Here is a 27,932-nt window from a genome sequence, read left to right on the forward strand (position 1 = left end):
CATCCTGTCATGGTTCATCAGCCCAAGGCCTTTCAACCTTCTGGAAGAAGCTTAAGAGAGTCATGTGCACTTTTTCAGTAAACATTGCTTTGCAGCCTTTGAAAACATTTTCCAATTCTCTCTTGAACTCCTCATTCAATAATCCCGTTGCTTTATTCATTCTATTCCTCCAGTTATGTTAATCATTCTTTTATTTCAATTTTGCCTTCCTCACTCCAGGGATATCCCCGCAGAGCCCCCAGCCATGCTCCCCAGCCCACTGCTTAATTATTTTTGTTGCACTCATATGAGATACATTTTGGCACATCCCTTAATCTTTTGTTTACTCAATATAATTGTCCGAACAGTAGAAAAAGGTAAGTTTAATACTTTGGCAATTTCACATTTTATTGTGTAAATATGGAGAAGGAGGGAGCCTTGCTTGCTTAAAGTAAATATGTAAATAGACTTAGTTATAAGAATTGCTATTTTTTTTTAAATTTTCAGATGTCACGCCAGATTTTGACACTTATTTAGTCCACGAGATCCGATCCTGAAATCCGTAGACAGATTTAGATTATATACTGTAATTACTCCATTGCGGTCCATCATGGAAAATTGTATCATATGATGCATAAAATCACTCCAACCTCCTAATTTGAAAACTTTAGCACCCACAAAATTGATGTATACAGCAATTCGTCGGTATGAAGATCAGGCATTCAATGATATGAGTGAGGAAAGTGAAAAAAAAACATTTTGAGCACTTTGTTGTTAACAAACCATTGCTGTCTGTACCAAGGCAAGGCATTTTTGAGAAGGCCGAAACAAAATGGCGGCTTAAGACTCCTGCGAGGTGAAAGCAGGCTGACCAAGGATAAGCCTTTTTAAAAAAGTTTTTCTTGATGAAAACCCTGTTAATGATCTTCAAAAGGGGTGTTTAAATTTACCCACTCAATTTTCACTCGTGCATTTCATTGTATTTCCCTTAGGCCTAAGTCACATTTGCCACGGCGGCTGTGGGGTCTCCAAAATCTACGGCCACTAGCAATTATACGGTGGCCGCAGTATTTCCACAGTCACACAATGTAGCAGTGACATATGTTTTAATTTTTCGGGGAGCCGCACGGCGTATTTAGAAATTGTGGAGACCGAAAATGTGAGGGTGCCGTACAGTCTTTGATTGGATGTCGCACGGTGACCTTAGGGCGTCCCTGCGGCGGCCATATAATTTTCAAGGCAGACGCAAGGTAGCCTCAAGGTGCCCGCAAGGTGACCGCAGGGGGGCCCTAAGGCGAACGTGCGGCCAGACAGACAGTAACGAGTGGGTATATATATACCAGTTCTTTTTTTACTGAAATAAAAATATAACAGTTCGGAATATACCAGTACGTGGTGCCCCCAGAATCCGAATTTAATTCTTTCCAGGAGGCTGTTTGGATTGCAAAAAGTTCGATTCCCAAACTATTTTCCCAATAAGAAATAATGGAGTGAATTAATCTGTTCCTGGACCCCAAGAAAACCCACTTTCAAGACACTTTCAACTGAAATTCCCCATGTTTAAGGTAAAATAAGATGAGCAAATGACCTTCGGTGGCGGTGTATTATATGTAAACTGGTACAATCTCCACATCCAAAGGTTCACACAGGCTCGAGCTCCGGCCTGGGTTCCGATCGCTCGCACACTCTGTGAGCGCTGCCCCCAGGGCAGCTCATCAAACATGATGCCCCCAGAACCACAATCAATTTCATCAAATGCATCGGGCTGAGGTAATCATGGATATTCCAAATTACAACCGGTTTTTCTGTGAAATTAAATCGTTGCCCGACAGTCCGTCAAATCACGTGATCGGATTGCATTTTTGTTATTAATTAAAACACAAGATGAGTAAAAAAACAAAAACAGCACAAATCAAGGTGAAAACACGAGGAAAAGTTGCGATCGACACACGAGAGATGCTTTCACGAGTACTTCCACCGACGAACTAAATGAACAAAGCGCGAAGATGTGGGTCGAACAGGTGGGGGAGACACGTGAACAAACATGAACGCTTCGTTGTGTTCGGTTTTTTAAAATGTATTCGGTTTTTAGGGCAAAATTCATTTTTCATTGATAAGAGATGACGGCAGTCGCACGAATAACGCAAGTCCATCGTACGCCCTACGTACGGTCGACGTGGAACACAACTACGTCACAACTACGGCATGTCAAATTGCTACGGCCAACGTAGAAATGAAAAAAGTTATAACTCCGCGTTATAATTCCACGGTGACCCCTACGGCCTGTAAAAGATAGCCAAACGGCGTAGGGCCACCCTGAGGCCACCGCAGAAACTCTGTGGCCGCCGCACGTTTCTGTCAATTCAGAGGGCATACGGCCGCCGTATCCTCGCCGTAGAGCAAATGTGACTTAGGCCTTAGTATGCAAGCAAAGTTTTGGACTGATAGGTTTCATGGTTTTGGAGTTTTGAAGGAGACATATGCACAAATACATGACACACACTGACATTTGTAATTCTTGATTATTTTTTGGAAGGGTTAAAGGTTATGCAAACAAATAGTGCATGTACTATTGTGGGTAAGTTTGCAACAACCCTTTAATAACTACATCACAACCTCATAACATCCTAAAAGGATCCATTAAAATCTTATGGAATCCAGAAAATTTCAATGATTTCGCCTCAATCTACTTGAGCAAAGTGATAAATGAATCCAGTCGGCTTCAGTCAATTCACATACACAGTGCAGTACAGGAATGCATATTCCATCCAAATTCACGACGTAGTGGTGCAAGTCTAATTCTACCAATTATTATTTAATGAATGAAACTTTCCAACACCAAATCCATCCTACTCCTAAAATGCAGAGTTCTAAACTGACTTCTGAATACGTTGCACCCTATTCGATGGAATCCTTCTTGTTGTCATCGTACTCGTGGTCACCATCTTGCGTGCAGCTCTCCTCCTCATCTATTTTGCAGCTCTCCTCGGTGTGACCATTTTGCGTGCACTTCTGTATCCCATTTTGCGTGCACTTCTCTATACGCTTCTGCACCACGTCCCGTACGATATCTGAATGAGCGGCAAGGAGATGAGAGGAGGTAAGAGCAGCAGTGAGACAATGAATAAATAAAGAAATAAAGCCAAAAAAGTCAGCTAAAAAGCCAAAAAACGGAATTGTCTTTCCAGAAATCATTAAAAAAAGTATTTACAGAAAAAACGAATAAACAAGCCAATTAAAACAATGCACAACAGTAGTGAAAGCAGCATGTACAAAAACGCATCTGTGGGTTAGGGGACAGGTTGGAGGAGGGGGAGGGGGGGGTAAGAAGGGAAGATAAATGAGAGGTTCAGTGCAGAAATGAGAATGAAGTAAAGATGACCCTTACCATCCAAGATGCAGCTTGCTACCGCACTATTGCGCAGCTGCTGCTGCACAGCATCCACCACCCAAGGCAGGAAAGTGCTTTCCACATCTGCAAAAATGTAAGCAGCAGATTTAGTAAGTAACAGTTTAAGTTTTGCACCGAATGTGACTTTGAGAAATAAGGCCCAGCGGGTAATAAGGCCCAATAATAATGGGAATTTTCTCCCATTCTTCCTTGCAGATTTGCTCAACTTCTGCCAAGTTAGATGAGGAGTGTCAGTGAACAACAATCTTCAAGTCTTTCCACAGATTCTCAATGGGATTCAAGTCTGGGCTTTCGCTGGGCCACTCAAGGACTTCCACATTCTTGTTCTGAAGCCATTCCAGTGTTGCGTTGGCTGTATGCTTGGGGTCATTGTCCTGTTGGAATGTAAATCTTCACTGCAGTCTCAGGTCTTTTGCACTCTGAAGCAGGTTCTCCTCAAGGATTTGCCTGTATTTGGCTCCATTCATTGTTCCCTCTATCCTGACAAGTCTCCCAGTCCTGACGCTGAAAGCATCCTGATAGCATGATGCTACCACCACCATGCTTCACAGTCAGGATGGTATTAGATGGGTGATGAGCTATGCTCGGTTTCCGCCAGATGTAGCGCTTTACATTCAGGCCAAAGAGTTCCATTTTTGTCTCATCAGACCACAGAATCTTTTGCCTCATGCTCTCAGTCTTTCACTTGCCTTTTTGCAAACTCCAGGTGCGCTGTTATGTTCCTTTTTCTCAGGAGTGGCTTCCATCTGGCCACTCTCCCATAAAGCCTAGATTGATGAAGTGCTGCACAGACTGTTGTCCTTCCAACAGGTTCTCTCATCTCAGCCAAGGAATGCTGTAATTCTGTCAGAGTGGTCATTGGGTTCTTGGTCACTTCCCTGCCTAAGGTCCTTCTTGCACAGTTGCTCAGTTTGGTCAGACAGCCAGCTCTAGGAACAGTCTGGGTAGTTCCATATTCTTTTCATTTCCTAATGATGGAGCTCACTTTGCTCTTCGGAACTTTCAACACTCTATAAATTGTTTTATACCCTTCTCCAGATCTATGCCTCCTCACAATTCTATCAGGAAGTCCTACGGACATTTCCCTCGACTTCATGGTGGAGTTTCTGCTCTGACATGCACCGTCAACTGTGGGACCTCATAAAAAAGGTGTGTTTCTTTATAAATCATGTCCAATCAATTGACTTGGCCACAGGTGGACTCCAATCAAGTTGTGTAGTCATCTCAAGGATGATCAAAGCAAATTGGATGCATCTGAGCTGAATTTGGAGTGTCATACCAAAGGGGTTAAATACTTATTGATGCAAGACATTTCAGCTTTCCATTTTTAATCAATTTGTGAAAATTTCTAAAAATGTGTTTTCATTTTATTATTATGGTGTATTTTCTTTCTATCAGTGACAAAAAAATGATTTCCAATCCTTTTAAAATTCAGGATGTAGCAACAAAATGTGAAAAAGTCAAGAGGTGTGAATACTTTCTGAAGGCACTGTTTGTCGTTTTCCACATAGAAAATAAGTCTGCGTACTCACATTTTCAGTATATAGAAAACAGGAACATTCAAGCTTGGAAGAAATTTTTATGAAGTTCTCAATCAGATGTAATTCCCATGTGAAATTCATCATTGTTCCACGAGAGACCACCAATTGCATGAATCGGGAGGGTGTGGGTAATAAGGTCAACCCAACATTTAGGACATGTGTAGAGAGATGCACAGATTAGCACATGCCAACATGTTGAAGACTGTGTAAGGTGAGCATATGATGATGAAGTCCCGTTTGTTTGTTCATCGTGGAGGGATATTAGAGGATGAGTCAAGCAATATTTACTGGAGGGCCAAGATTGGCAGCTGGATATGTGTCGGTGTATTTTATGTCACGTTTATGTGTTTTTGAATGTATAGGATTTGCAGGTTTTCATTCAGTATGTCAAGTATGTCTGCAAACTGGAAATATTATGGAGATATGTCATCGTACCCAAGCAGTGGGTATTAAGGCAGAGAGAGAGAGAGAGAGAGAGAGAGAGAGAGAGAGAGAGAGAGAGAGAGAGAGAGAGAGAGAGAGAGAGAGAGAGAGAGAGAGAGAGAGAGAGAGAGAGAGAGAGAGAGAGAGAGAGAGATATATATATATATATATGTGTGTTATCAGTTATGTTTAATTATTATCAATTATGAATTGGTGGAAGGTCCAATTGCTCAGTATTTTTGGATATTGGTTGCTGATATACCTTCTGATAGTTCACTGTGCATCATTTCATTTTTGTCAAAAAAATACTTTTCAACTTTTTTTTTGTCTTAAGTGGGCCTTATTACCCACAGTGACCTTATCAAGTAACCAGAGCCAGATTTCAGTTTAACAGCCCCCAGGACATTCAAGTAGTCGAGCTCCCCCACCCACCACCACTTACCTTGAAATGTAGTGGGAAGAGAAATTATTATTTTTAAAGAGCATTACTGTGTAGAGAGCTATAAAGATTTCACTACAACACTATAAAAAAAAACAAAAAACTGAAGATAAATTAAAAGTAAAAATATTTCAAACTCGAAGGGCACTCGGTGGAGCACATACCTCCATTAAGCTGATTAGTTTACATTTTGTATCTCACTGATGGTCCAGATCTGGATTCTGACCTGAACTAAAATTTAATCAGCTTGTTGTTGTCACCGAACAACTCATCCACCAAGTTTCGTCCGAATCCATCCATAACATTTTCAGATATCATACAACATATCGTTTTAGCCACATCATCACTAAATGGTGAAAATCCATTTAAAACATTCTCGGATCTGCATCTGGATTCAGATCTTCACCAAAATCGAATCATTTCGTCCTTGTCGTATACCCAAGCTCTCCACCAAATGTCGTCCGAATCCGTGCACATATTTTGAGATATTTTGTTCACAAACAAATAGACAGAGGTGATAAAATAACCTCCGTCCACCTTTGGTGGGTGGAGGTAATTATCAATTAGAGCTGAAGGCCAAAGTCACATTTGCTCTACGGAGAGGATATGGTGGCCATACGCCCTCTGAATTGACAGAAACATTCGGCGGCCGCAGAGTTTCTGCGGTGGCCTCAGGATGGCCCTACGCCGTTTGGCTATATTTTACAGGCCGTAGGGGTCGCCATGGAATTATAGCGTGGAGTTATAACTTTTTTCATTTCTACGTTCGCCGTAGCAATTCGACAAGCTGAAAAAAAAGAACTGGTAAAAAAAAGAACCCATTGGTTACCGTCCGTCTGGCCGCACGTTCGCCTTCGGGCCCCCCTGCGGTCCCCCTGCGGTCCCCCTGCGGTCGCCTTGCGGGCACCTTGCGTATGCCTTGAAAATTCTTTGGCCGCCGCAGGAACGCCCTAAGGTCACCGTGCGACATCAAATCAAAGACCGTACGGCACCCCCACGTTTTCGGTCTCCATAATTTATAAATACGCCGTGCGGCTCCCCGAAAAATAAAAACATATGTGACTGCTACATTGTGTGACCGTGGAAATACTATGGCTGCCGTATAATTGCTAATGGCCGTAGATTTTGGAGACCCCACGGCCGCCGTGGCAAATGTGACTCAGGCCTTTAAAGTGATATCGAATTGATAAAATGATTGTGATGGAACATTAACACAAATTTATCACAAACTGGATGGGGAAAGTCGAATTGCCAGCCTTACATAGCAATAGCAGATGTGACCCCATATACCACTTCCCTGGCTCTGCTACCTTTGAGTCAACAAGGGAATAAATAATACAAGCTTAATAAATAAATAAGTGCATCAAATGTTTTTTGTGGGCCACCTGGAGTTTGGGCTCTGGACCAATGTCCCGTTGGTCCCACCCTAAATCCGGCCCTGCAAGTAACCAAATGTGTCATGTTAGCTCAAGAGGTAGAGCAGGAACAACTCGACAAACGAGCAAATGAATGGATACCTGGGAAATGTTTGGGCCCAATCACAATAAGCTTTGTTTCGGCCCAAACCCTGTAAGCATTTGATTGAGCCCAATCCATACAAGCACATCGTTGTTTTTCCACATGACAACTGACAAATGATCAAAGTTAAACACATTTTAAAGATTAATTACCACAACGTTCAAGCAAAATGAGTGACGAGGAAAGTAATATGAGACAAAAGAAGGGAAAGTGATGAAGATCAAAATGAGGGCATTAAGTGAAAGGCACATCTCACCCCTTGTAATGGGATCGTAAAAGTATCCCTGTGCGTGTAGTGAGGAAAACACTGCCGGGATGAGGTTGGAAAGGTAGTTATGAGCAAAGGCACGTGACGCCATCTTGTAAGCAGTGTCTTTCTCTTTCTCTACCCTCCTCTCCTCCTGCTCCTTGCGCATATCCTGGGATGACATACACTGTTTGTTTAGCATCATGCAGATAACGTAGATAAAGATTGATCGAGAGAAAAACTGTGGAAAAAAAGAGAAAAGGATGGAATGAAGACAGACTTCTCTTCAAAGGTAGGGAAGGACAGATTAAAGGAAAGGTAAGAAAAAGGTAAGTTGAGGTTGTTATTAAAAGATAATTTACTATTTAAAGTTAAAGCTTGTAAAACTAGAAGGGCACTCTTTGACATCGTGACATCAGCAGGTATGCCTCCACCCACATTATTATATCATTATAATACTTGTAACAAGTTTGATTTAAATCTCTGAACACACATTCAAAATACTAAATAATTCTGGATGCAAGACCATGTGTCCAATCAGGTGGAAATTTAAAACTCGTATTCCCCATCACTACTAGATCATAATTGTGATGTTTCACGTCGATTGATGAAGTGGTTCAAGGGAAATAATTTTTTAAGGATTTTTGATCAATCCAATATGGCTGTCAGACCATGTAACCTATATTCATGAACAATCCACTATCCCAAGAATCGGGGGACATGTGGGTAAGGTTTCCCCTCGATCTGTCAAGCCATTCTGGAGAAGAAGATTTTTAAAGGTTTATTCTTCAAAAAAATTATCGCTGCCAAACCATGTGACCTATGATGTCATAGGTGGAGAACTTTTTGTTCCTCATGTATATGCAATCATACCTGTAAAGTTTCACCTCGATCTGTTCAGCCGTTTTGGAGAAGAATTTTGAATGTTTTTATGTTCAATTGAATGAATTTTTTCCCCCATACAATTTAGCCTTAGATGACCCTCAAAATTTTTCGTATTGATCGGATAAAGCACTCAACGTATGCAATTATGATGTCAGAACAAAGCCACCAATGACATCATCAAAAAAAAATCACACTTAATTCCCATGTGGAGTACTTCACATGTGCCAAGTATAATTTTTTTCCATGGAGCAGTTTTAGCGATACAGAGGTCCAAAGTTTTTTGTTTTGTATTTTCCAACATGACTGCCACACCACGTGACCTAATGATGTCGTAATTATCATGAAAACATTCTACATGAGCACTCGCACCTATAGTGAAAATTTTGTGTCATTGTTGTGTCATCGGATAAGAGGTTGTAGAGAACACAAAGAAAATTAGCATGGATGGACAGACGTACGGATGGACATCGGAAAACATGATGCCTCCGGCGACTTCATCAGCAGAGACATAACAATTCAGTAAGTTTTTCAGTTAAGTGGACCAAAACACAATTGTGTACAAGTTATTTAAACAAGAAGTAAAACTTGTCAGGCACGTGTTACTTTCCTTTCAATAAGAGCAACCTGGTTGGGAACACGGTTTTCTGCCCCTGGTTAGGGGCTGATGTTAAGCAAGTCCAATGTGGTTCGACCACAGATAATTATTTTATATGAAGATTTTATTAAAATTGCTCAAGGGAACAAAAAACTAAGAGCACATTTATAAAAGTTGAAGTTTGTGGGGCTGACATTGGTAAATAATGTCAAAATGAAGAGTCACAGAGGGACTGTTGAAAGGTGAAACACCATGATACTAATGGTACCTAATAACAATGGAACAAGTAAGATTATATATTGTTGTCTTTGTTCTTACAGATAAATATTGAGCACAGACAAGGCCATTCAAGTAGTTGCTTTTTCCAACATTGTGAGGACAGACGATACTTTGAGGTGCTGGTTGTGGAATCTGGGATATTGAGTAACTGTCAGACCTCAACATTCGCAAGGGATACCTTCCTGAAAAATTCCGCGAATGTCGAATCCGTGAATTTTGGGGCATTGTTTCAATGGGAAAAAGGGGGATAGGTTCCTGGCGGTTCGTGATTCAGAAGGGAAAAATCCAAAATCTCATGAAAAACCATGAATACATGAAGCACAGGGTCGCGAATGAAGAAGCAGGTCACATTTTTTGAAACATGAATATTGAGGATACAAGAATATCGGAACTGTGAATGTCAGGCTCCAACAGTAAGGACAATGAAAACTGATTTGAATTGTCAACAGTACACAAAATGTTTAAGTTGGGAATGATGTATGGGATTTGCTTGTTTATTGTGTTCTCATCTGAACCAGTGGCTCCTCATGCTCAGTAACCCAGGGTCATGTCCTGGATACTCCATGTATTTGTCCATTTATTTGTCTCCCATTATCCTTGTAATTCAGGCTAAAGTCTACTGATGTCTACTTATGTGTTTGTCCTGCATATGATTTACTAAAGAAAATCCACGAAGAGCCTTAGATCACTGTAATAATACAAGGAAGGAAGAGTGATTACAAGAGAATATAGGAAATAACTTTTGACCACTTGTACCTTTTCCTGCTGCCTGCGCTGTTCCATCTCTTCAAGACGCTTTGTCTCGGCAGTTTCAGCGTTGCGCAGTTCATGAAAAACCTGCTGCCTGGCCCGTAACGAAGCCAACTCTTCTTCTTCCATGACTTCCAACAAGGACTGCTCAAGAATCTTCCCAATAAGCATCTCAACTATTGGGCGCACCTCCAGGTCAAAATCAAATAGCTGGGAACAATTAAAGAATAAGTTTTCTTCAACATGTTGGCCTACCGAAGGGATGCTTAATTGGCTGTAATGCTTAATTAAAAAACAGAATCAAACAACAATTAAACAAAACGAATTAACACAGAATGCCATATATTCTACCTCCCAAGACATAAACTGCAAGCTATGGTTGGCTTCTCTGGTACAGATCTCATGTAACAATGATTCCCGAGTACTGGCTTGTACAAAGTTATACAGCGTGTATGTGGTGCCCCCCCAAAAATCAATTACATCAAACACCACTGAGATATAACTTGGCACGCCTTATTTATTTACAGTAAAATTCCACAAAATGAACTCCTCAATAACTGCTTGAATCATACAAAGATAACAAAGCAATATTTTGAATTGATCGGTTGCATTTTATCTTGGCCAACTCGCCTTGGGACCAACCTATCCCTTAACCAGGTAATTGGAAACATCATTCAGCGGGCAAGCCCATTATTTATTGGCTCAATTTGAGAGGCAAAACAACTTCCATGTTTGGACACAAGTCAAAGGTCATAGAAGAGCTTGGAAACAAGTGGACAGAGGACAAACAGACAAGCATCAGCACAAGGAGAAATGTTGCAGAAAGGGTGAAAGGGGTTAATGGGCATAGAAGAGCTCATGGATGGACATGGAAGAGGACACGAGCTGCTAATGGACTGCTCGGGCCTCTTGAAGGACTGGAGGGAAAAACACAAGAGGAGAGACACAATGCAGCGTGTCCACAAGAACCCAAGATCTGCATGCAAATATAGAACCCTGGATCTAGGAACTCATTGGTGAGCGTGTTTATCTCAGCTAATGTATTGTGCAAAGACAATTACATCCTGACATGTTTACTCCAATAATTGTCAATATAATGAGAATAAGCATGCAGGAAAAAAAATTCATTTTACATTGGAGTTTAATGAGTCCTCTTGGTACAACCAAAATTGGTCCCATTAACACTTGGTGAGGCATGAGCAATTAAATAAAATTAATAAATAATGCTGGTAATGCTAATAAAGTATTCATATTATAATGGAGCGATGGCACATATGTATGTATGTCCACTCTGTAACCATTGGTTGGACAGCAGGACTGACTCCACCCATAATTGTAACATGAAAAAAAAAATCATACATCCGCCATTTTGATCAGCTTAAAACATCTTCGGAAGTGTCTTATTAACAATTGCCATGCCCTCCCAATAAGTTTTCCATTCAGTGGAAAAACAACCTAAGCGACTGTTAAACGGATCATCAAATATCTGAAGGTTGGAGCCAATATGTGTCATGGGCAATGTGTAAGGTGAAAGTACATCTAGGGCTCAGGCTTCAGGCCTTTGGTGTCAGCCTATGGGCTCGTGAAATTGGAATTATCCGAGCTATATGACTACGATGTATTATATATGCACAGACGCAGTATGCATGTTTTTGATTCATGTAAATAACCTGGGTTATTATTTTTTATTTTCTGGAGAGATTGAGGCAGCGGTTTTTTGCTTATACACTGCACAAATAAAGGGATGTGTCAGAAGTGCATGTTGCATGCTTGAAAAAAGATTTCTCGTACATCAGGTACTCTGCCTGTAGAAATAAATATTAATAATAACAATAATAATCATAACTAGAAGAGCACTCGGTAGAGAGCATACCTCCGCCATGTAATGCCTGAACCACGATAACATATCGGGCCCAATACATTTTTGAAATATCATGCCATACAGTACCATGTCGTTTTTGGCCATATCTCTCAATGGTGAATAATTACTTTAAAAATTAAATAACTCTCATATCCAGACCCGGATTCAGATCTTTACCAAAACTGCATCATTTCATCCTTGTGACACACACACACACACACACACACACACACACACACACACACACACACACACACACACACACACACACACACACACACACACACACACACACAGAGATCCTGTCCACCAAGTTTCATCCGAATCCATCCACAACTTTTTGAGATATCGTGTAATACGAGGTCCGTCTGAAAATTAAACGGGACTGAGCCTGCTGTGTGCTCCACTTACACAACTTGAATGAACGGGTTGCTTCACAGTCTTTCGCAACATTCCAGCAATATATATGATTGGTGATGGTTGACTGCGCTCATTGTGTGATTTTTTACAGGTCGTGCTTTACACGTTGTCTGAGTAGTCGCGCTATGAGTCGTGAGCAGAGAGCCAATCTGAATTTTCTTGCCAAGCTTGGCAAAACACCTTCCGAATCCTTCGCAATGCTGCAGCAAGTCTACAGGGAAGAAACAATGTCATGTACATGTGCATTTGAATGGCACAAGAGGTTCAAAGAGGGACCGGAGGAGGTTGAAGACAATCCACGGTCTGGAAGACCTCCAACGAGCAGATCGGCAGACAACATCGAGCATGTGAGCAGATGGTGCGCGCAGATCGTCGACTCACAGTGCGGATGTTTGCTGAGGAACTTTCCATCAACAACAACACTGTCTGGAGCATCATCACTGAAAATCTCGAAATGAGCAAGATGTGCGCAAAGATGGTCCCCAAGCTGTTGTCTGATGACCAGAAACAGCAAAGAGTCACTGTCTGTCAAGACATCATCGAGCGTCTCGAGGACGATCCATACCTGCTCAGGAGAGTCATTACTGGCGATGAATCGTGGATATTCAAATACGATTCCGAGACCAAACGGCATAATCATCAGTGGAAAAGTCTGGCATCACCAAGACCAAAGAAAGCAAGGATGTCGAAGTCGAAGGTCAAGGTGATGCTCATCGCGTTTTTTGACATCAAGGGCATCATCCACTTCGAGTTTCTACCACAGGGTCAAACAGTGAATCAATACGTGCGCAAGGAGATCCTCCGGCGCCTCATGAGATCAGTCCGGGACAAGAGGAGGGATCTGTGGGAGAACAACGCCTGGGTGCTCCACTATGACAACACCCTTGCTCACAGTGCCCTGAGAATCCGACAGTTTCTGGTGCAGAGGAACATGCCAACTCTGGAGCAACCCCCATATTCGCCAGACTTGGCCCCTTGGGATTTTTTTCCTATTCCCCAAGCTCAAGGGGGTGATCAAGGGGACCCGATTTCCTGATGTGGAGGCCATCAAAAGGGCTGTGACGAGGGAGCTCTGAAGGATTCCAGAAGAAGCCTTCCGGGGGTACATCGAAGCATGGAAGAAGAGGATTCGATGGACAAGTGTGTGAGACTGGAGAGAAACTATTTTAAAGGGGACAAGCTGTGATTTCAATATATTTTTTGGAATAAAATTTCTGTGGAGTCACTCCCGTTACTTTTTAGATGGACCTCGTATATCATTTTGGCCCAATTTCTCAATGGTGAAGAATCACTTAAAAAATTATCTGGATGTTCACCAAAATCTAATCAGTTCGTCCTTGTCACACACCAAACCTGTCCACAACTTTTTGAGATATCCTGTACATGAACAGACAGACAGAAAGGGGGTGAAAACATAACCTCCTTCACCTTCGGTGGCGGAGGTAATAATGATATGGCTGGCTGGATAGCTCCATGGTAGCATATCACCTTTCAGTTGTCGAGTTTGGGTTTCATACCCAACCTATGGTCATCCTGGTGTTTTGCAAGCAGAACATTGCATCATTAGGAGTGCTGACCTTTGGAAGGATGATAAGCTGGATATGCCAACTACGAGCATTTGCTGGTGGATGTTAAAGATAGATATTTTATATATTTTACAAGAGTAAGCTATTGTGGGCCTGGCATCCTGGTCTAGCCGACAACATCCTGCATCAAAGTGGCAACCTATTCAGGGAAGGTTCATCCTCACGACTCTTGGATGCTGTGCAAATACTTCAAGGAGTTTGTGTCTTTCAAAACAACAACAATAATAGTAACACCAATGACATGATCATGATATAGCGAATAACAAACAAAGGGGATTTCCTTGCAAGACTGAACAAAATACCTCCCCGGGAAGGATCTGTGTGTCGGCATCAATACCCGACTTGGCTGGGATAAAGAGTGGTGTAGCCGGGCGGTCCAAGAACAAGTCTGTCTGACACTGAACGTCTTTCTCCTGAAGAACCTCCCCTAAAGCCTCCAGGTACACATCTGCCATTCACAGGTAATCACAAGCATTGGTTATGTTTACCCGAGGATAAGTTAAGGGCCTTGTTTTCAAAAGAATCTGCATTTTGTACATATAATATCAGCACTGATTCCTGTCTTACGAAAATCACAAAAACAGATGAATCATGGCTCAGGTGTAAGAACTGCATGTCTCTACAGAAGATGAAACATACAGACAGTAAATTGTAAAAACACAGCAACATTTGTACCCGCACAGAAAGGCACTCAGAAATCATTCTAAGAATCTGTACTTAGCAAACAAAACTACATCTGCAGATTGTTTAGAAGATCTAAATCAATATCTACTTTATAATTATGTCTACATCTGTTTGTTTCGACAAATAGTGGCCTGCAAAAGTATTCATTACCCTCCAAATTTTTCACATTTTGATGTCAACTGAGCTGATTTCATGATGCTTTCAAATCAAACTTAATATATGGTCTTTACAAACTACTCAAAAGTGATAAAGCTAAAAAATGCAGATAAAATGTGAATAAGTTAGATTAACAGAGAAACTCAGATGATTCTCAGTTGTATAGATACTCAACCCTTTGCCTAATTAACCATAAATCACATCAAGAGCAAATTATTTGTTTGAAAAGTTACAAAATAAGTGTAATAGGTTTCACCTGTCTGTAATCAGTGGTTTAACTTACAAATCAAGCTCCCACACTTACCGTATCTAAGGGTTTTAAGGAGCAATTCACTTGGTCAACCAACAAGGTGAACATGAAGACCAAGGAGATTTCCAAAGAAGTCAGACATAATGTGGTGGAGAAGCACCATTCAGGAGAGGGTTATAAGAAGATTTCAAAGTCACTCATTATCCCTTTGAGTACGGTGAAATCCATCATTAAGAAGTGAAAGACGTATTGTTGCGAATCTGGAAGCCGTGAGCACTCAACATACAGGTCCTATAGAACGGTTATATCGGTAAGTATGTGTTTTTAGTTAGGGTCCCCGTCCCTCATTTAATGGGTGAATAAATGTAAATGTGCTGTGAGTAACTTTGATAGTCAGGGTTTTATTTTATTTTTACACCACCAACAATAACTACAACAACGCCAGCATCACCCTCACTTTCACCTCACGCCGACGCCATGCTGGATGGAGTTCAAGGAGGAGCCTCGCGGCGGCCCTCGGCCAATCAGCGTGCTATGGGCCGCCGCTCAGCCAATCAGATCCCGCGATGGTGAGAAAGACGGTCCGCGTGACGTCACCACGCCCCCGGGCCAATCAACAGACTTGCCGCTCGTTTTGCCCAGTGACAGGGCGACGAGCGATTCTGAGCACCAAAACCGTCCAGTGAGGGAGAGCGGGGAGGGCGGAGGCATCCCCCCCCCCGCCCAGAGACAGGGTGAATAAGGGTGCGGCACGATCAGACCACAGAGAGAGAGAGACTTTGAGAGATCCTTCCTCGACCAGAACCGCAAGGGTTGCGCGCCGTGTCTCTGTGGGTGCACCAGGAGAGAGAAACGGGTGACACGAATGGAGATCGCGTTCGCCTGACACAAGTGGTTGTCGCGTTGGCCTCACTCGCGAAAGGTCTGAGTCCCGCCACCCCGCCAGCTCGAAGACCACACGAGGTGGACAGGTCCGAGGCAGGCTCTGATCTTCAACTCGCCTTTCCCTCCGAGCTGGAGGCCTCAATAAAGGCTGTGGCCACCGGTTCTTGGGTGTACGTGTGTGTGTGTGTGTGTGTGTGTGTGTGTGTGTGTGTGTGTGTGTGTGTGTGTGTGTGTGTGTGTGTGTGTGTGTGTGGCATCAGTCTATTAAGTAAAACTGCATAAGTGCTTGTACATAAATTGCTATTCCTTCTATATTCGGATAACTCTGCCTTCTTGCGTGCTTCCCTCCTTCCCCCCATTATAAATAAACCCATGTGTTAAATGTATCACTTCGTTGCTGTGTTTCTTCCATTAGCTTAGCGTGATGCATGTTGGTGAATTATAAAGGCTGTTGCCGCTGTAAATGTACATTTGGACCAACGGAACTTCGGCAACCGTTCGCTCGGGTTGCGCACGGGCTGAGCACGCCAACGGCTCGACTCCTATGAGGGCCGTCAAGGGTGTGAATAGTCGGTAAACTCGCCACGTGGAGCTCTAGGTATTTTGAAGATTGGCAAATAACCCTGTACCACGTGGTGGAATTATTGACGATTCACGGTCCGGTAGGGGACTGGTACTTGTCAGAGTTTTCCGAAAGGTACGATCTAGATTCCGGGTGTTCGGTGGAGGCGACTCTGCAGCTCCATCTAGAGGTCGTGCTCATCGCCAATAACCGGTCCGCAACAAATTGGTAGTCAGGAGTGCGATTCGGCCCCTCGGCCTCAGTAGAGAAATTCACGGATTTCGATCAGGGGTGTAGGGATGTGGGGGAAGAGAGCAGGGTGTTATTTAATGACAGTTCTTGTGTCTCACCACTGCTCGCACAATGTCGAAAGACTCAGAGTATCCCTTTATTATATATATATATATATATATATATATATATATATATATATATATATATATATATATATATATATATATATATATATATATATACAGTAATATAATATAATATAATAAAGGGATATATATATATATATATATATATATATATATATATATACAGTAATATAATATAATATAATATAATAAAGGGATACTCTGAGTCTTTCGACATTGTGCGAGCAGTGGTGAGACACAAGAACTGTCATTAAATAACACCCTGCTCTCTTCCCCCACATCCCCCTGCCCAATCCACCACGAGTTACCTGAGATGCAAAACAAAAGGCATGCGATCAATAATGTTTTATTTATGTGCTTTGAAATGCAAATACAGTGTCATATGAAATAAACAAAGCAGTCATTATATCAAGAAGAGGTTTGAACATTGGCACAACCTTGGATTTGGTGAAAGACATTATGTGGAGACTTTCTAATTGACATTATTATTATTATTCTACGAGGCCTGCATTAAAATAAAAAGGGGAAAATAAACGAGGGAGACTAAAGGAGGAAAGAAAACAGGAACAGATATTGATCCGACAATAACACAAACTTGGTCCATTTGTTGTTTCCATCTTGGTATTTCGCTGATGATGCTGGATAGGCCAGGTTCAAGTCCCATAAGTAGGTGCTAGTTTCTCTGTAGTCTGTTAATGTCCTTGTCCTTTATGTTGAAAGAGACTTCAGATATCTCCGAATGTCCTCGTCCTACATCTTATAAATAATTTAAAGTGTTTGTGCGTTATTCTTTCACGGCTGAACCGTAGCACCTGGAGCCCAAAATTTTGGGCAGAGGTACTTCACAATCTAGGCAAGGTTTAAAGCGACCACACGGTAGCCTTGAAGTCCGTTTTGAGGCCACCAAAGGCCGCTATAAAGTGTATATTGTATGTGGGTCAGGCAGTGCTGCCGCCAGCCCCCAAGCAAAAGGTAACCACCATGAGGTGAACAACTCCATAGCTTTTTAATGTCCAACATGTCCCAAAACTACTGTCGGGGAAAGCTCACCCATCCGGGTAGTGCCGGGAATCTCCCCATCACCACCCCCTCCAAGGCAGCACCAGGTAGCCCCTGCTAGTGTGATATACAGTGCCTCCAGAAAGTCCATACCCCCTTTCATTTTTTTCACCTTTTTGTTGCCTGGAATTAAATTGCATTAATTCAGACTTTTTCCACCTTTATTTACACATCGCACTTCCAAGTGAAAAACAAATTCTACAAATTTCAGAAAATTAATTAAAAATACAAAACTAGAATATCTTGGTTGGATGTGTCCACCCCCCTTATAATATCAATTGTAAATTAGCTCAGGTGTAACCAATCACCTTCAAAATCACACAGCAAGTTAATCGGCCTTCACCTGTGTTAAATAGTAGTGATTATGTGAGATTAGTGATTATATAATAAATAGTAGTGATTATGTGAGAATAAAATCAACTGTTCCTGCAGGTTTCCTCTGCTGGGTAGTACATTTCACAGCAAAGACTCAACCATGAGTCCAAGGAGCTTTCAATAGACTTCCGGGATAAAGTTGTGGAAAGGCACAGATCAGGGGATGGGTATAAAAAATAATATCCCTTGGAGCACAGTCAGAGCCCCGACCTAAATCCAATGGAAAATCTGTGGCATTATTTGAAGATTGCTGTCCATCAACTCTTCCCATGCAACTTGACTGAGCTTGAACAGTTTCGTCCAGAAGAATGGGCAAATATTTTACCCAATCAAGGTGTGCAAAGTTTGTGAAGACCTATCCTAACAGAATTACAGCTGTAATTTCTGTCAAAGGTGCTTCCACCAAGTATTAACTCAGGGGGGTGGACACTTTTCCAACCAAGATATTCTCGTTACTTCCACTACCGAAGGTGAAGGAGGTTATGTTTTCACCCCTTTCTGTCTGTTTGTTTGTCTGTTTGCTTGTTTTCTGTGCAGGATATCTCAAAACGTTGCAGACGGATTCAGATGAAATTTTGTGTTCAGGTCCAGTGTGTGACAAGGACGAACTGATTAGATTTTGGTGAAGATCCGGATCCGGATCTGACTACTAGAATTTTTAAAGTGATTCTTCACCATTGGCCAAAAATGATGTATAGCACGATATCTCAAAAAGATGTGGATGAATTCGGACAAAACTTGGTGGACATGTTGGGTGTGTGGCAAGGACGAGTTGATTTCAATTTTGGTGAAGATCTGAATTCGAAACTGGATACGAGAATTATTTAATTTTTAAAGTAATTCTTCACCATTGAGAGATCGGGCCAAAACCGATATATAGCATCATATTTCAAAAATGTATTGGGCCTGATATGTTCTCGTAGATCAGGCATTGCGTGGCGGAGGTATGTGCTCTACTAAGTGCCCTTCTAGTTTTGTATTTTAAATTAATTTTCTGAAATTTGTAGAATTTGTTTTTCATTTGGAAGTTGTGGGTTATGAAGTGTAAATCAAGGTAGAAAAACGTCTGATTTGATGCAATTTCATTCCAGGCTATAAAGGCAACCAACGGTGAAAAATTTGAAAGCGGATGTAGACTTTCTTTTGGCACTGTATGTACAAGATCCTCCACGGGTCTTAGATCATGGTTCAGTAAAAGGCAGAGAATATTCCAGGTTTGGGAATATGCTCCATGTTTATAGAAAGTGGTTTGATCAATTTGGAAAGATTAAATCTATATATTAGTTTGGAAGATTAGGTTATCCAGAAGGAAAAGATTGAAACAAAATGGAGTTCCGATACATATTTTTTAATGGTCCAAAATGATTCCCACCGTCTGGTGGGGTTGGCTGGGAAACGTTTTTGGCCAAATACTTTTCCTAAACGGCTCAGCAGGCCTGACAGTCAATGAAGGTGAGTTGGGCAGGAAATTGTAATTGGTTTAGAGTGCTGACAATAACTCGATCACCTCGAGCAGTGCTGACAGACTGGTCCTCCAGCTTTATGTCCTTCATTTGGATGGTGCTCACATTGATGCATAAAACTGCATCTGAAACACCAGGATGATAGTTTGTAGCTGGATCGAGATTGGAGCTCAGGCTTGGCACCTTAAAAAGGAGGGCACATACCTGTAAGCTGTCCTACCGGCCCTGAAGCAGAATTTAGTAAGATGGCAAAACATACTTTAAGGAGCCACTTACTTATTACATATGTAAATGTGGCGAAACATTCGCTTCTTCCCTCCCCACAAGCACATGTAATAAATAGATGGCCCCAAAGGGGAGTTACAGAGTGACAGTTCCTGCACATGCCACATACCTGTCTGCACATCAATGTGTTTTCTTCCTTCTATTGGCAATGGAGTGGATGGGTGGCGCAGCTCCCTGGTGTGGCGGAACGACTCCAAATGGCGATGCTGCCTTTGCCTTTCCTGCTGTTTGGACTGCATGTTCTGGTCCTAGGAAGGGAAGGGGTGGGGGATGAGGATGGGGTTGGGGGAGGCGGGGTCAGAACGTCTGAAGAACAAAAGCAGGCAATCTTAGCTGGTTCTACAATAAAGAAAATATTTGAAATAGAAGAAGCTGATAAACAGACAAAGTAGCTGGTGAAGTCAATATTTGTACCAATAGCCAAGCTCAAAAGTTTCCATCGAGAATTGCCAGGACATGATATGATGAAGGAGGCAAAGTTCAGCCTCAAAGGCCGCAGAAAATCGTCACAGTTTTGGCATGGGTCTTCTTATCATGCTTTCCTGTGTCAGGGGTCAAGGTGAAGGTTTGTTCATACTCTTCACAACGTATCATGGTGCCCAAACAAGTCATGAACCAACCTTGGACAGGTCAACACTCCATCACAAGGTGCTACAGGTTAGGCAAGAAGTTGTAATTTGACCATGGTGCCGCGAGTAACTCACCAACTCTTTGCTAAGGACACCATGGGATTTTTAACATACACAAACTAAGGCCGGAAGATGGCACAACCAGTTTAACATCCACTGAAGGGGTGGCACACATATTAATGCTTCACACTACCTGTGAAAGCTCAGGATGACAGTTTATAGTCAGGTTGGTATTCCAGCCCAAAATACAGTAGATATTTCAAAGGTGAATACGCTACCTTTGAGCTATCCTGCCAGCCCGTAAAACTGTGCAATAATCTATATTTTAAGTACACAGGTGTGTGTTCCTAAAATGGTGATATGCAAGAAACTTTGGTGCAGGAGGATGCCATTCGGCCCATTATGCCTGTGCTGCACCAACCCCAGATATCATCACCCATCCACACGTAAGATACCTGAAGTCTTGCCAAGACAATGTACCACTCTATTTCTAATGGATCCAGGTACCTATCTAATTCCAATTTAAACCTATCTACTCTTTCTGCTGCCACTACATTTCTAGAGACCATTCCATGCATTAAATACTCTGAGTGAAAGACCCTTCCTTGCCTTACTGCCGTCTTAACTTTCCTCTTCTATATTTTCAGACGATGGTCCCTGGTCCTATCACTGTCTGTTCTCTTGATAAAGTCTTCACTTACTTTGTTCATACGCTTTGTTGTCCTAAACATTTCAAGAAAATCCCCTCATAATCACCTCCTTTTCAGTGTATAGTCCTATCTCTGTCAGCAGCTCTTCATCGCTTCATCTAGCTAGGCCCGAAATTAATCTGGTTGCCCTTCGCTGTCCCTCCCCCGTGCGAGCTATGTCCTTCCTCAGATGATGTAATGACCAAAAGTGTACGCAATATTCCAGATGAAGCCTCAATAAATTATTGTACAGTGTAAGCACTTCATCTTTTGATTTATAATTGATACTCATACGAAAACAACTGAAAACCCTGTTAGCTATACCTGCAGCGACCTGGCATTGTGCTGTCTGCTTACTCCCCAAATCCTTCTCCTGCATGGCACACTCTAAGATTGCCCCTTGTGTCATTCCCAACACCTTAAATTTCCTAATGTTAAACTCCATCTGCCAATATTTTCCCCAATCTATTGAAATATCAATACTTTCCTGAATCCGATCACCACCCTCTCTGTTACCCACCTTACCTCCAAGCTTTACGTCATCTGCAAATTTAGAAAGCCAACTTTTAACCACACTATCCAAATCATTGATATAAGTTATCAATAATAACGGTTCCAGTCGCGATCTCTGAGGTTCTCCACTACTTACATCCTCCCAGCCTCCTCTGTTCTTACATCCATCCTCTCCACTTCCTCGACTCTTTACTTCCTCGGACCTCTTCAAGAAGCCCTTGCTCACCTCTGAGACAGATATTCTCACCTATTGGAAGTTCCCCCGACTGTTCTTGAGAAAATGTGGAACCAATTATATATTTTTTCATAATCCTACCATTTCACCCGCATTGTCCAACAATTCTTCTGTACTTTTCCTCAATGAGCCCACACTCCTCTTACCCCTCTCCCTTCCCCTTATATACTTAAATAATGTCTTGCTGTAATGTTTAATATTCATGGTTAGGTCCTTTTCTTATTCTCTTTCGGCCTGCAGAGTTATTGTCTTTACTAGTCTCTGTTTCCTCCTATATTGATATAAACTATACTTTGGTGGTGATCAAGGGACACTGATGTGGATGCTTGGAGAATGGTTCCAGCAGTCTCACAGTAGACATTACTTGCAGGTGAAAATGTAACACTCAGTAAATTGTGTGCGAGTGAGTCTTTGAGTCATGTTGATCACTGAGATGAGAATAGAAGATTCTTTCAACAATGGATGGATTTAAAGTGTGTGCAAACCAAGCAGTCTTGATTGCTTGACGTGCTTTAGATATTCGGCATCCTGACAAAGATATGCCTGAGGAGGCGATGGAAATGTATATGGTGTTCCTTACTGCGAGAACAGCATTCTGAGCATAGGTGTTTCCACGTACAACACGCCGATCATACATGATGTTTCCATGGTGAACAGCATGCTTGCGTCTGAAGCAAAAATGTGAAAGAAATTACATTAATGATGTCGGATTATCTGATGCCACACCACACCCGTTAAAGTCCGGAATCATTAATTTACACCGCAAAGGTCGACTGTACCAATTGAGCTTGCGGAGCGCATCCAATCAAGAAACAGAACTGATGACGCAAGGAGACATAGTGACTCCTTATCTTACTATAATTCACCATCTGTCCGTCTGTCTGTTCCCAGGTACCGCAAAAACGGCTGAACCGATCGCAACCATTTTTTGGGTGTGTAATCCTGGGACCCTTTAGAATAAAATAGGCATAAATATAATAACATGACCCCCCCCCCCCTTGATGGCTCCCGTAGGGAGCGGGTGTTTCTAGTTGGAGGAAAGTGCTCAGCGTGTCGAATCAGCTCAGTCATCCCAGTTCACCCAAACTATAAGCCCGGTGTTGGTTTAATGGTTAGGATGGCTGGCTTGGGATCCTCGGGACCTGAGTTTGAGCCCTGTTGGCTGCTGAATTAACACCAGGTGGGGTTGACTCAGCCTGTCATCCTCCTGAAGTCGATGAAATGAGTACCAGTGTACTGGTAGAGGGGCATAACATCAGCAGCACAGCTGTGCTTCAAGAAATGATAGCTACCTGGCAGCCAAGCTGCCATATGCAAGAACAGAACCCAAACTATGGAAATGTGAAGGATTAAATATTTGGTGGTATGAGTAGAAAGGGCCAGATAGGGTTATTCGTGCACTTTTGTTTCCTTTATTCATAATCTCAGGCAGTATGTAGGTGAGATAAAACCCAGGCATGGTGATACGGCTACCTGTAGGGTATACCAGGGTGCTATCCTGGATGGTAGTGTAGCCATTCCCGGTGATGTACTCACGGGCTATGTCGTCGGTTTGGTAAAACCCTGGGTGCGCTGGTGAAGCTGTAGAGTTGTGCGGGATCTGCCTGTTGAAGAGCTGTTGCCATTGCACCAACTGGGAGCTTCTGTAAATCGTACATGAAGACACGTATAACATAAGTGAAGTTGAGCATAAAAGTTACAGAAAAGTTCAGTCCACAAAACTTCAAAACAACAAAAACAGGATTTTTACATGGTACTAATGATTGCATCACTTGTGTCGTGGAAATGATGTCATTGATGTGTGACGTCATTCGCAAGGCAAAGATATGATGTAAATTAGTGAATGAGTTGACAAACTGATTCCACCACTCCTTCACAATCCTTGACTTTCTAATAACGTTACCCCTCGGCTCTCACTGACATCTATCTATAATTCCAGCAATCTCTGTGTGTGTGTGTCTGTGTGTGTGTGTGTGTGTGTGTGTGTGTGTGTGCGTGTGTGTGTGCGTCTGTGACCGCTGTTTCTCGACAACCACTGGTCCGATCTCATTGAAACTTGCCAGGTATATTGCTGGGGACCTGAGGATGTGCCTTTTCAAGGTTTGATATTAATCGGACAAGTGCTTCCCAAGTTATGGCCATTTATTTACCAAACCAATGACAAGACACGTTGTTGCGTGGGCATGGCCGATGGGGAAGGGAAGCTCAGCCGCATTCGCCATTACAGGTTACAACGTACGGACTTCCGGATAGTGATGTCTTCGTGTATTCTAATAATTTCTCGATTTCTTATGCGCATTTATAGATAAACACAATGCCCCAAGTTATGATCGTTTTCATATTAGACGGTGCATAAATTTCGGTAACATCAGAGTGCTGGTGTGCTCCGAACCAGGAAGTAAATTTTTTTCTCTCTCTTCTCTTCTCTTTTTGTTTTTCCTTGCCACGACATTGCGAAAAGGTAAAATACTTTGGCGCTAATTGAATAATTGGGTATTAAAACTAAATTGCGAATAATCGTAACTGCGAATAATATGCCAACCTCCGGGCCACGCACGTGCGGGCACGCGAGAGCGAAGAAATGGCCTGTGTGGTTGTTGTTTGTTGCTCACGGTTTGAATATTTATTTATTTATTATTTATTTATTTTTACGGGCACGTACTAGTTTTACTAAACAATGATCAATGAGTGTACATGTCGATTTGATAGCAGATGAATGGGTGGACAAATCAATTTGTAAGTGAGAATGAGTGGAAAATCTATTTGCGAATAGACCCACTGGATGGAGATGAATGAGTGAAAAAAATCCATTGAAAGGAGAATGAATTTTAAAATCGATTTGTGAGTAAATGAATGACTACACAAATCTATTTACAGGAGAATGAGTGGACAAATCCATTTGTAAGTGAATTAGTGGACAAATCCATTTGTTAGTGAATGAGTAGACAAATCCATTTCAAAGTAAGTGAATGAGTGAACAAATCCATTTGTAATTGAATGAGTGAACAAATCCATTTTAAAGGAGGTGAATGAGTGAACAAATCCATTTCAAAGGAGGTGAATGAGTGGAGAAATCCATTTGTAGTTGAATGAGTGGACAAATCCATTTGTAGTTGAATGAGTGAACAAATCCATTTGTAAGTGAATGAGTGGACAAATCCATTTCAAAGGAGGTGAATGAGTGAACAAATCCATTTGTAATTGAATGAGTGAACAAATCCATTTTAAAGGAGGTGAATGAGTGAACAAATCCATTTCAAAGGAGGTGAATGAGTGGAGAAATCCATTTGTAGTTGAATGAGTGGACAAATCCATTTGTAGTTGAATGAGTGAACAAATCCATTTGTAAGTGAATGAGTGGACAAATCCATTTCAAAGGAGGTGAATGAGTGGACAAATCCATTTGTAAGTGAATGAGTGGACAAATCCATTTGTAAGTGAATGAGTGAACAAATCCATTTCAAAGGAGGTGAATGAGTGGACAAATCCATTTGTAAGTGAATGAGTGGACAAATCCATTTGTAAGTGAATGAGTGAACAAATCCATTTGGAAGTGAATGAGTGGACAAATCCATTTCAAAGGAGGTGAATGAGTGAACAAATCCATTTGTAATTGAATGAGTGAACAAATCCATTTTAAAGGAGGTGAATGAGTGAACAAATCCATTTCAAAGGAGGTGAATGAGTGGAAAATTCCATTTCAAAGGAGGTGAATGAGTGAACAAATCCATTTGTAAGTGAATGAGTGAACAAATCCATTTTAAAGGAGGTGAATGAGTGAACAAATCCATTTCAAAGGAGGTGAATGAGTGGAGAAATCCATTTGTAGTTGAATGAGTGGACAAATCCATTTGTAGTTGAATGAGTGAACAAATCCATTTGTAAGTGAATGAGTGGACAAATCCATTTCAAAGGAGGTGAATGAGTGGACAAATCCATTTGTAAGTGAATGAGTGGACAAATCCATTTGTAAGTGAATGAGTGAACAAATCCATTTCAAAGGAGGTGAATGAGTGGACAAATCCATTTGTAAGTGAATGAGTGGACAAATCCATTTGTAAGTGAATGAGTGAACAAATCCATTTGGAAGTGAATGAGTGGACAAATCCATTTCAAAGGAGGTGAATGAGTGGACAAATCCATTTGTAAGTGAATGAGTGGACAAATCCATTTGTAAGTGAATGAGTGAACAAATCCATTTGTAAGTGAATGAGTGGACAAATCCATTTCAAAGGAGGTGAATGAGTGGACAAATCCATTTGTAAGTGACTGAGTGGACAAATCCATTTCAAAGGAGGTGAATGAGTGGACAAATCCATTTGTAAGTGAATGAGTGGACAAATCCATTTGTAAGTGAATGAGTGAACAAATCCATTTGGAAGTGAATGAGTGGACAAATCCATTTCAAAGAAGGTGAATGAGTGGACAAATCCATTTGTAAGTGAATGAGTGGACAAATCCATTTGTAAGTGAATGAGTGAACAAATCCATTTGTAAGTGAATGAGTGGACAAATCCATTTCAAAGGAGGTGAATGAGTGGACAAATCCATTTGTAAGTGACTGAGTGGACAAATCCATTTCAAAGGAGGTGAATGAGTGGACAAATCCATTTGTAAGTGAATGAGTGGACAAATCCATTTGTAAGTGAATGAGTGAACAAGTGTTATTTATTTATATTCTAATTATTCTCGTCAAACCCACAGGATATCCTCAGGAAAGGCCGATTGTGCCGGTTTTCTCACAAACCTCCTTATGGGTGAATGATTGGTGTTGACAACGTCGTTTCGATGGGCTCCCTCCTGATCTATGACCGCCAAAGCTGTCCCACTTTCCTCTCCCTCTGTGATCCTCGAATCCGAGCTCCGATCAGATACTCACATCGATATGAGCCGAGGTATCGATCACGAACCTGTTAAAAGAGTTACACACACCGGTAAATCACTTTAAAACACGGATTCTCGGGCCTACATCGGTATATAAAGCCTGTTAGATAAATACTCCCGAGTATTCGTCCCATAACGGACATAAAACACACGGATAGACAAACAGAGCAGATTTATCATGGAAAATCATAAAATACTTGAAGACCGCGTCAGGGCCGAAGCACGCAGCCTCCCCAAAAGGGCGTCCGTCCGACACGCAAACTAGTCCGTTAATGGTGCCCGTTTTTAAACGTGACACAAACCTTAGACATTCTCGCTCTGCCCGTTAAAAACGTCTCGTGTAAATAATTCAACCTGAGATCTGGAGATCTCTGCGCCTTTGGGTTTCAGTTTCGAGAGACACCGCCGTATCAATGCGCGTTCGATCCGCCATCCGGGCCCGCTTTTCCTATGTATCCGTTGGCATGGAAACGGCGTGGCGCACCTCTTCTCACAGCCGGTTGAACGTGACGTTGGGAGGACAAACGACGAGGTGTAGGATCGTTGGCATGGAAACGGCGTGGCGCACCTCTTCTCACATGCCGGTTGAACGTGACGTTGAGAGGACAAACGACGAGGTGTAGGATCGTTGGCATGGAAACGGCGTGTCGCACCTCTTCTCACATGCCGGTTGAACGTGACGTTGAGAGGACAAACGACGAGGTGTAGGATCGTTGGCATGGAAACGGCGTGTCGCACCTCTTCTCACATGCCGGTTGAACGTGACGTTGAGAGGACAAACGACGAGGTGAAGGATCGTTTTGATGTTGTGACGTTGATATTCACGTCAATCTGCCTCCACGCGGGTATCTCGATGTGCCGTGTTTTTCAGTCAACAGAACATTGTAAGGATTACAGATTTATGTGTTTATTAAAACTGGTTCCTGTAACTTTATAACCATCGATGTC

General features: G+C 42.0%; 1 protein-coding gene across 7 annotated transcripts; it reads right to left on the reverse strand.

The window, feature by feature from the left end:
* Positions 1 to 479: 479 nt before the first annotated feature.
* RSPH3 (radial spoke head 3) lies at positions 480 to 27,445 on the reverse strand. 7 transcript variants are annotated; one of them, XM_085857545.1, is made up of 10 exons: positions 27,339 to 27,445; positions 26,848 to 27,010; positions 23,637 to 23,743; positions 22,681 to 22,768; positions 20,144 to 20,282; positions 14,238 to 14,383; positions 10,075 to 10,278; positions 7,569 to 7,731; positions 3,368 to 3,454; positions 480 to 3,050 (listed from the first exon to the last, which is right to left on the reverse strand). In XM_085857545.1, the coding sequence occupies exons 3-10, from the start codon at positions 23,723 to 23,725 to the stop codon at positions 2,878 to 2,880; spliced, it is 1,089 nt and encodes a 362-aa protein (XP_085713671.1). In that variant the 5' UTR covers positions 23,726 to 23,743; positions 26,848 to 27,010; positions 27,339 to 27,445; the 3' UTR covers positions 480 to 2,877. The 7 variants fall into 7 exon arrangements, with proteins under 7 accessions (XP_085713671.1, XP_085713670.1, XP_085713672.1 ...); XM_085857544.1 differs by lacking the exon at positions 27,339 to 27,445 and adding an exon at positions 27,182 to 27,315; XM_085857546.1 differs by lacking the exon at positions 27,339 to 27,445 and adding an exon at positions 27,126 to 27,157.
* Between the last annotated feature and the right edge of the window lie 487 nt (positions 27,446 to 27,932).

This window comes from Eptatretus burgeri, chromosome 15, assembly GCF_056783735.1.
Source record: "Eptatretus burgeri isolate ZD-2024b chromosome 15, Ebu_testis_v1, whole genome shotgun sequence".
In the NCBI taxonomy this organism is placed as follows: domain Eukaryota; kingdom Metazoa; phylum Chordata; class Myxini; order Myxiniformes; family Myxinidae; genus Eptatretus; species Eptatretus burgeri.

Coding starts and splice junctions, on each gene's coding strand:
- RSPH3 (XM_085857545.1), bottom strand. CDS start 23,725: ATGGCAACAGCTCTTCAACAGGCAGATCCCGCACAACTCTACAGCTTC. Junction 10,279..14,237: donor CACAGATCCTTCCCGGGGAG/GTATTTTGTTCA, acceptor AATTGTTCCCAG/CTATTTGATTTTGACCTGGA. Junction 7,732..10,074: donor AGCGCAGGCAGCAGGAAAAG/GTACAAGTGGTC, acceptor ATGTCATCCCAG/GATATGCGCAAGGAGCAGGA.